The sequence below is a fragment of the Apaloderma vittatum genome, unplaced genomic scaffold (genome assembly GCF_000703405.1).
Source record: "Apaloderma vittatum isolate BGI_N311 unplaced genomic scaffold, ASM70340v1 scaffold45556, whole genome shotgun sequence".
NCBI classification, from domain to species: domain Eukaryota; kingdom Metazoa; phylum Chordata; class Aves; order Trogoniformes; family Trogonidae; genus Apaloderma; species Apaloderma vittatum.
In genome coordinates this window covers 6,308-15,648 of record NW_009722039.1, presented here as the reverse complement: position 1 = coordinate 15,648, position 9,341 = coordinate 6,308, and the positions used below count along the sequence as shown (strand labels likewise).

Sequence of the window (9,341 nt, the reverse complement as noted above, 5' to 3'; positions counted from 1 at the left end):
AAAGTTTTGCCGGGTTCAGCACAAACTGATACCTTCCCCTTTCTGTGTCCTGGGGTCGGCGACTGGGCTGCTACTGATTGTCACTCCTGTGTGATGCAAGTCAGGAGTTACAATGGCCAGGTCTATAACAGCCTCTTAAAATTCAATTATGGCGCTGTTATCTTTAAAGTTTGCACAACCACTGAGGTCTCCATGCCCCCGGTGTTAAAGCAGAATACTCTGCGTTTTGCCTTTTATTACAGATTAAGGAGCTGACAGGTAACCTCAACAGGAACTCCTCCTCCTCCAGCCTGTCCTCAGGCCCCAGTGGTCCGGAGTCAGACACATCCCACCCCAACACCCCCAGTGTGGAGAGAAACATGTCCATTACAGTGAAGGATCAGCGAAAAGCCATCAGAGCACTTTTAATCTGGGTTCAGAGGAAAACCAGGAAGTAAGCGAACAAACTTCTGGATAAAACCATGCTTTGCCACCTGCCCTTTTGAAGCTGAATGTCTTTTCTCTCCCCTGCCCCATGTGTGCATTACCCTGCGCCGTGGCTTCTTCTGCTCTCAAAGTTTGCAGGCGCAGGTCTGTGCGGGAAGGTGTATCACCACGGCGGTGTGTCCACAGCAGCCGTGTGACCTTGAAGCTGTGCGTGCTGCTGGCTTCATGGCTTGAGTGTTAAATGTTAACTTGGAATAATCTGCTTTGTGCTGTTTAAAACAGGATCGTTCCCGCCTCCCCCTACCCCCTGGCTTTGGTGCAGTCTGTTTGATGTCTTTTGCTAATTAAAGGGTAGGCATAAACAAAGGGTGAACTGAAAAAATAAATACACTGAAAGACTTTATCAAACAGCTTTTTAAATCAAGCAGCAGCCCTGAGGGAGCTCCGATGTACGCTGCAGAGTGCCTTGAAGGACAGCGCCCCTCTTGCCTCAGAGTGAAAGAGGGGAAGGGGTGAATCTCAGGTTGCTTCTCATGAGTGTGTTATATTTGGGTTTATTTCCATTCCTCAGCACATCTCTTTCCTCTTTAATAAAAAGCATTTTGCCTAATAATGGTGTAACCTGAGGGAGTTACTGTTGAATTAAAAAACTTGAGTGTAAGACATCTAGTGCACGTGTAAATGCTTGGAGTGTGTTTTACATATATTATTATCTGAAGTGATGACTGCCAGAGAGTTTTGAAGAGGGGATGAGCCAAACTTACTTATACAACTAATAGCAGAAATTTTTTTCTTGCAACTGCATTATTAAAAGCATAATAGCATCATTATAATCCTGTTATCCAGTGACCTATGCAGAATTATTCTGGGACTGTATTTCATTGGAAATTTGATGGTTGTTTTTTCCTCCAAAATTTTGTGCATCTAACACACTTGTGGCTTATACATATACTGACACCGTTTGCATTTGGCAAAGCTCAGTTTTCTACTGTAGAAGGTCAAGTACACAGGAATGTGAGTCATTTATGCTTATGTTCTTAAATACTTAAGTGCTGGCAGTCTTCCCGAGCTATGGCATTAAAATGCTGGAGAGCAACAGAAACAGGGATCACAGAGACATTTGGTTTTGTGCATGTTAAATGTGGTTGCTGAGTTCTTGAGGGCTTTGTTTTTACTACCTACTTCCTACGAGCATATTGATGTCAGCTCTTAGCCACACCAATCCGGTTTGTGAATCCTTCTGTTTTATGGATGTATTTTGTGCATTTTGAAATCCAGAAAGATCTCAAATGTGACTAGTGCAGCTCGACAACCTTACTTTTAACTTTCAAGAGTCTTTGAAAATGATGCGTTTAGTTTGGATTTTGTAACACAACCACCCATGTAAACTGTGTGTCATTCTGTTCAGGTACGGTGTTGCAGTTCAGGACTTTGCCAGCAGTTGGAGGAGCGGCCTGGCTTTCTTAGCTATCATAAAAGCAATAGACTCTACTTTGGTAGACATGAAGCAAGCACTGGAAAAATCTGCTCGAGAAAACCTGGAGGATGCTTTCAGCATAGCGCAAAATAAGCTGGGTGTTCCTCGGCTCCTAGAACCAGAAGGTAAAACGCCTACATCAGCTTTGTTGAGTAACATTCAAACTATAATGAATTTATGAATATTGCATTGTGATGCCTACCAAAACCTCCCAGTGATTAGGCTGCTGATGTGATCAGTGTGTTGGGCTCATGGATAAGAAAAATAAAAATTAATCGATCACTGGCTTATAGTTCATATACTTACAGTCATATTTGTATGCTCTTTGGAGGCAGAGATCTTACCACAGCTTTAGCTTTGTGACATCTGCATTACTAGTGGGCATTAATCACCACCTGTTGTGTCTCGATGCATCAGCAGTATTTTGTAATGCCTACAGTCTGCAGAGACTAAATGTCACTCCAGGATGAAGTGTGCAAGTCTGCCGTACCAGAAAGATGGGTAGATGCCTATTCAAATGTTTTTGCATCTTCCAGTTTTTCCTTTACAATGCATATATACACACATATATATTTATATAGGTAAACATAAGCATATATGTGTGTATATAAATATATGTGTATATACATGCATAAATGCTTATGCAAGCTTCTTCTTGCAATGTCTTTTACTGAACTCTACTAGACAGGTCTTGGGCCTTGATTTTATGATTGAAAGCACAGATTGGTTATTTGAGCTCTCATGGGTCACCTGTTAGAAGATTGGGCCATCCTGCTAAAAATAAACCTCTGTGCTGTCACTCAACAAGATCTCTGTCTTGTGACAACAATAAATGGCAATATGAAGGTGGATGGAAAGGGCCCCTGATCAGAGTTCGATAGGAGTTTGGAAAAACTAATCTGAATAAGATAGTAAGAACCCTTTCAAGTACCATCAACGGTGAAAAGTATTTATCTGTCAGAAAAAGAAAAGTGTTTGTAGCTATTCTTTCTCTCATCATAAAGGCAGGATAAATGTCTGATGATCTATTCCTCTGCAAGAGCATTTTAAGGCCATGTGTGCTCAAGCCCCTTGCATCTGTCTCCATAGATATCATGGTGGAATCACCCGATGAACAGTCAATTGTGACATACGTGGCACAATTTCTGGAACACTTCCCAGAGCTGGAAGGGGTATGTGTTTACTCCTATGTCTGGTCATTTTTTAAATTTGCTTTGGTGTACTTAATAGTCAGATATCACTGTATTTATCTTCTAAGTTTCTTTCTAAGCTATGAAAAATAAACCACAAGCTCAGATTTAACTTTTCACATTTTAGTTAAATCAAATCAAACAGGCTTTCACTGGTGATTGCTGAAATGCTTTAGGTAGAATTACACTTTAAAACATTTACATCCAATTATAAATTTCAGATATTAGAACTAGTTACGTAGGGCTCTACCGCTTTGCTGTATTAGCCTTCAATAAGGCTGAAAATTATCCTTTCATCTATGATGATTCATTGAACTTTGAATTTCATTTTGACTTCTGTCTTCTGAAGTTTGAGGAGCACAATCGATCTGAATTTAGCAGGTATCAGACACTAGATACCAGAGGCTCAATCTTGCCAATGCAGTGGTCAAAAGCACTCACTGTAAGCATGAATAAGCTGCAGCTTAAAGCACCAGGACTTTAAAGCAGACTTCATAAAAAATAAAGAACTGAGGAGCTGCTTGTACGTCCAGAAGAACCTAGTTCAACACAATCTTTTTGGTTTGAAAGGGCCCCCAAGGGACTCAATGTGCCTTGAGTATCTGGATAAGCTTTTGTGCTAGAATATGTGCACATAAATGGATCTTTCTTACACCTCTCATTTGTTGACAGAAGGTTCCAGTTGCTATGTATTTTGTAACTAATAAAATTGGTGGGTATTACTAGAGTCACTAGAATTAAAATTATAGTAATCTAATTATTATTAGTTTAGATGAGCAATAAGATTTGTTGGCATTGACTAGTGGGCATTTTAATAGACACAGAAAAAGCCCACTTTTTTTTAATACAGTCTGTTGCAATGGAATAATCTGGTATAATAATATAATTCACAGTGGATCTATTGAGTTTGTTAGATTTATTTTATTTCCAGGGTTTGGGATTGTGTGAAAAAGTCAAGTCAGTTGTCTCCACAGGTGCGGCAGAGAGAGATGAATATATTAACAACTGAGGAGTAGGCTTGTCTGCATTCTAATTTTCCTGCACAAGTGGCTTCTTGACAGTGAGCTTTGCTCAAGTCACTTGACTTGCCAAATTGGTTTTCCTACTTTAAAAATAAGCGAGTCGTTAATTGGCCATTCACAAGGTAATGGGGTTATGGGCTAGGTAGGTATTTTTTCTGTAGTGTCTGGGAAAAGTAAAATGGTGTCTGAGGTATGATGTATCTTTTAATAGTGTATCATCACTTACAGGAAGACTTTACAGATCCTGACAAGGAGCTTCCAATTGAGTCCACGTATGTCCACATCAAAGATACACCTTTAGAAAAAGAAGGCAAAATCTTAATTTTAAGTGAAAGCGAAGAAAACATGTATACTGTTAATCACGAAAGGAGTCATCCTGCTCCTCCAAAGGTTCATATTCATGACACCACTGAAAGAATCTTATCAGAAACCATTCCTGAAAAATGTAATGGGAAATTGAGTAACGTATTAGGTGATTCACAGGAAACGTCTGAAGATGAGCCTCAGAGGCCCACCTCCCTCAAATTTACAGGATCTGTCGGTTTGGAATCCAGTTCCTCTTGGGAGGTTCTAAGTGATAAAATGGTACCAGGTGAAGGAGGCGTACCTGATGATGCAGTGAAACAGAATGATGACCTTTCTCCAGCAGTTTTGACAGATCAGAAACATTCTGCTGACTCTTTTGAAGACTACTCTGAAGAATTAACTAAAACCTCTACTGAATATGACAACGAAACCAAGAGCCTTTCAGCCAATACTTCTTCTCTGAGTCCATTATCCTGGACTTCAGGTATACTTACAGATGAATCTTTAAACAAAGTAGAAGAGAGCAAACCCCAGACTCCAGTTCTTTTACCAGAAGATACCTCAAAACAAGAAGATACACATAACTATGTTCTTCATCTTCTAAGTGAGGAAATACTGAAAGTTCCACAAAATGAACATACAAAGCAATCACCTGCCTCTGAGACAGTAGAAACTAACCACTGTTCACTGAACGGTTCTAATCTCGAAAGCCCAGAACTATCTACAGGACATGAAGCATCTGATGACTCACTCTCAGATGTACCTAAAAATCCAGAGGAACTGGACAGCTGTGATGAAGTTGAGTCTTCAGATGAAATGCTAACCAGCTCTTCGAAAGTATCTGTAATACCCCACAATCTATTTTATTATCCACATTATAATGTTCCCATATCAGCGGTTTTGAATGCTTACCTTGAGCCTTGCATTGAAGGTTATGATACTGAGAGTGACAAAGCTTCTTCTGAAACAGTAACGGATCCTTCACATGAGAAGGGCTTACCAGAACAGAGCTACAAGGAAGATGCTCCAGAGCCAGACTTAGAGAATAAGCTAGGTGTCCTTCCATCAGAAATGGATACTGAGAATGGCAAGGAGGAAAAAACAGATGTTAACAGTCACATGAATTCTTCTGATGAAAACGAAGTGCCATTACTAGTAGTAGAAGAATTAGAAATTGAAAAAGATGACAAAAAGGCCAGCAACCACCAAGATTCCATGCTTCCACAACATCATGAGGTATTTTATTTTATTTTATTTTATTTTATTTTATTTTAATATTTTGTTTTGTTCTGTTTTGTTTTTCTTACCAGCATTTCTTTGTGTATATATGGATGATCAGCATCTGACCTCAGTGGTTTTCATTTGCTTTCGTTTTGCGATGCTTTAGAGAAATAAGTCAAGTATACTTGATTTCATGTCCAGTACTGCTGTTTGCCACAGCCCTCTACTGGAATGAATGGAACTGCAGATCCCTGAGAAGCTCTGACGTTAACAGAGAGAATAAGCCCTAACAGTACTCCTAAAATTATGTTTTAAAGTGGTTTGAGGCTCCTGAATAATTCCTAGGCATAAAGGATTGTCACAGAGGGTATTTTTAATAATTTGTAATAAGATGAGCAGAAAGTAATATTGCTGTTGGAATCCATATCAATTTGCCTACAAAAGCTTCAGCTAATTTGAGTAGGGTAAGTTGTATGGGTAAAATGAAGGTTTGTCTACGCAGAGGGGAGATTTTTGGTAATTATTCTGTGTATTGGATTTAGGCAATTTGCTACAGCATCTCTTCTTGCTGATTCTGCATGGTGTTGCACATTTTCCAGCACAGTAATTTTAGACAGTGTTTTTCAGGAGTGAATGTCCATTTAATGTTACTATTCATGTTACTTAAACAAGTTGCTTGGATGAATTTTGGTCCTGACACTTACTAGAGTAGTGAAGTCAATTTGCTGTTAGCTCCAAAGACTAACTGGGGCTAGATTAAAAAAAAAAATCTTAGCAGATTGCTTTAAAGAGCGCTGTCATGTCATGGCTTCTTATATAAAAAGAACTGACAACTAATTCTATGTGTGTTGAATGGATGATGTTTTATAACTCAGTGTATCCAAATGATTTTCAAGAAATGAATTGCTTTTTATTCTCTTTAATGAGACTTTCAGTCTTACACTATGTGTGGTTTAGCATCGGAGAAGGCTACACCATTAAGATATTTAAAAGGGCAGGGAAACAGTCTTTTTGTCTAATGCAAAATGTTTCTTAATTTCAACAGGCTGTAATAGAACATCCAGATGATTTATCAACAGCCATAGAGAGAGCAGAAAAAAGTAGTAATAGGGAAGAAGAAGAGGAAAATACGATCAAAGCAGAAGACTTGCAGATCTCAGAAGTTGCTACTACTGCTTTGTCACAAGATAAACTGGAGGAAATTGCTGATAATCAGGAATTTGCCAGGTATTTCACATTAACTTTATCTTAAAAACAGCTAATTGTAATTTGAAGGACTGTAATTTGTTGATGCTTATGACTATAGCATAACGAATTTGAAAGAGTTTGCTGAGAAAAACCCACTCTGCTTCTCCTTGTGTCCTTCAAGCTTTCTGTTCCTTGCAAGGTCTGTGAATTTTGTATTTACATAAACAGCCATAAAACCTGGGGTATACTCTCACTTAAATGTCAGTGATGTCAGAGGTGCAAAAATCCTATCAGACACCATTTTTGAGCATATGGATTTTTTAATTGTGGGTCAGATTTTCCCAAAGCTATTTTTTATAATGTTACCAATAAATTCAAGTCCATGTTTTAATACAGGCAGCAATGCATATTTGTGGTTTTGCATAGCGTAAAACTAGCACGTGCAATTGCCAGGTCTCTCTTTAAAGTCAAAACAAAACTTAAGATTTATGAATTTAAAAACTTTGCTTTTGAATACATTTCAGAACCAGTGACAGCGATTCCAACATTTATCTCCGAAGAAGAACTCCTAATACTTCTGAGGTGGTAAGTACGTGGAAATTTATCTATCGCCGTTTCTCTATTTCTCTTAAACTCCAAAAGTTCACATACTGTAAAAGGGTGCTGTGATAATACACAAGCACCGTGACTTCTGAACCTTATTGGACCTTGAACAAACCCACAGTGGAGTACCCAATACTACAGTTAAATCTGTTGTAACTTTGAGGCTGACTTTGTATAGCTGCAACACTTTGCTTCTTTGAAGCCGCTTATATTTGTTGCTCCAGTTTCTTTTGGTTCTGAATTCTCTGTATGCACGTTGGTGTCCTGGTCACACTGGGTGTCTCTCGAAGTACATTTTTTATGTAAGATTGGCTCTTTCTCCTTCCTAGTAGCAGTGTATTGTATTATCTCAACAGCAGCAGCTAACCCTAAAAGAATTTTAGTTGTAATGTGAAACTGCATCCTTAATGGCAAATGTAATTCATACCAGTTTCTTGAGAGCACGCTATACAACTGAGCTCTGAATTTTTATTTATTAAGTCAGAAAGAAAGGACAGCATCAGCAATCTGGGCACAATGAACAAGTATAGGGACACGGCTCTTTTCAGCACAAAATAAAATTCTGACCGTATTAGAGTTTTAAAGAAATGCTGTCACCAGTGTTCAATGAAAGAAGGTTTCACACAGATGCTTTAGTTTTGCAACGCTGTCAGAGCGACTAGAAATATGTATGAATGAGGGGAGCTTTATTCAACCGAATGAAAACAGTTGAAAGCAAAAAAAAATCTTATTTCATAACTTTTTGCCATTTTTCTGTGTGTTGTATGAGACTGCAGTGGTGGATGTGCTGGCAGGGAATAAATTTCTAAGAATGCTTTATTTTTATTTGAACAAATGTTAGACATACTCTGCATAAAATATACACACAACTACCATCTTTGCAAGAGCCTGAATTTTATTTTTTTATATGTAATCTATTCCTGGTTTGTTTAAGGAAACCTATGGTATAAATGAGCAGAAGATGACAGATACGGGTGAAGATCTATTAATCATCAGGTGAGTCGTTCTTAGTCAAACAAAGCCTTTTGCAAGGAACCTCTAACTCCTGGGTACTTCCAACAATATTTACAAAGGGGAAAAAAAAAGTTTTCTCCAAAAGGAGATTAAATAAAAGTCTACCAGAGGGTCATTCATATAGTGATATAAGATTATAAAATGAGTGCATTGTCTTGTGCCTTTTTAACTAAGACCTTTTCTTGTCTTTGTGAGAGCTTAGTGGTGCTGGCAGAATCCATGAGGCTTTGCCCTTATGAACTGCAGAATTTTGGAAAGTTGGAATTTTGGAGTTGTCCTACAAAACCCCAACTGCAAGTTGGTTTCTGGAAGTTTCGGGCTTTATCTGTCTAACGTTCTGGTTCATTAAACTGCTGTCTTCTAGTCCACACTCTGATCTTTACTGTAAATATTAACAGTGAGGGTTTTTTTTTTCTTTTTCCTGCCTCTTATCAAATTCTCCCCTGTTTTCAGGAAGAAGAAGGACTTGGAAGCAAACGAGACTTCAGCACCAACTCATGAGATTATGATTGTTGAGCAGCCAGAGCTATTCTACTTCATCATTTTCTTCTGGGTGCTGCTCTACTGCCTTTTAGTCCTTCCGCAGCTTCTTAGCAACAAAGTTTGATCTCTCTGAGGTGTGGTAAAATAAAGGATGGTTGCTGGATTGCTTTGGGCATCTGCATATGAGTATGTTCCTTCAGGTGAAGCACAAACAGAAAATGTAGGACCTGGTATTTGTGCTTATTATCAGGTTGTCCTCAATTCCTCTACTGCTGTGCTATGACAGTGTCTAAGCACATTTTATATGATAATAATTGTGTAAATATATATAAAAATTACCTGATTTAGTAGACGCGATTTTGTACATTTGTGCCTTGCTTTATAAGATGCTAAATAAAACCAGACAATTAT

General features: G+C 38.4%; 1 protein-coding gene across 1 annotated transcript in view; it reads left to right on the top strand.

The window, feature by feature from the left end:
• Positions 1 to 9,054, top strand: part of CLMN (calmin (calponin-like, transmembrane)) — a gene marked incomplete at its 5' end in the record, with an annotated part of 17,386 nt that extends 8,332 nt beyond the window's left edge. Inside the window, 8 exons of the mRNA XM_009871597.1 lie at positions 243 to 433; positions 1,835 to 2,028; positions 2,993 to 3,075; positions 4,344 to 5,657; positions 6,688 to 6,869; positions 7,355 to 7,415; positions 8,368 to 8,429; positions 8,901 to 9,054. Of these exons, the coding sequence (XP_009869899.1) occupies positions 243 to 433; positions 1,835 to 2,028; positions 2,993 to 3,075; positions 4,344 to 5,657; positions 6,688 to 6,869; positions 7,355 to 7,415; positions 8,368 to 8,429; positions 8,901 to 9,054 (2,241 nt within the window). The remainder of the gene's footprint in view (positions 1 to 242; positions 434 to 1,834; positions 2,029 to 2,992; positions 3,076 to 4,343; positions 5,658 to 6,687; positions 6,870 to 7,354; positions 7,416 to 8,367; positions 8,430 to 8,900) is intronic.
• Positions 9,055 to 9,341: the final 287 nt, after the last annotated feature.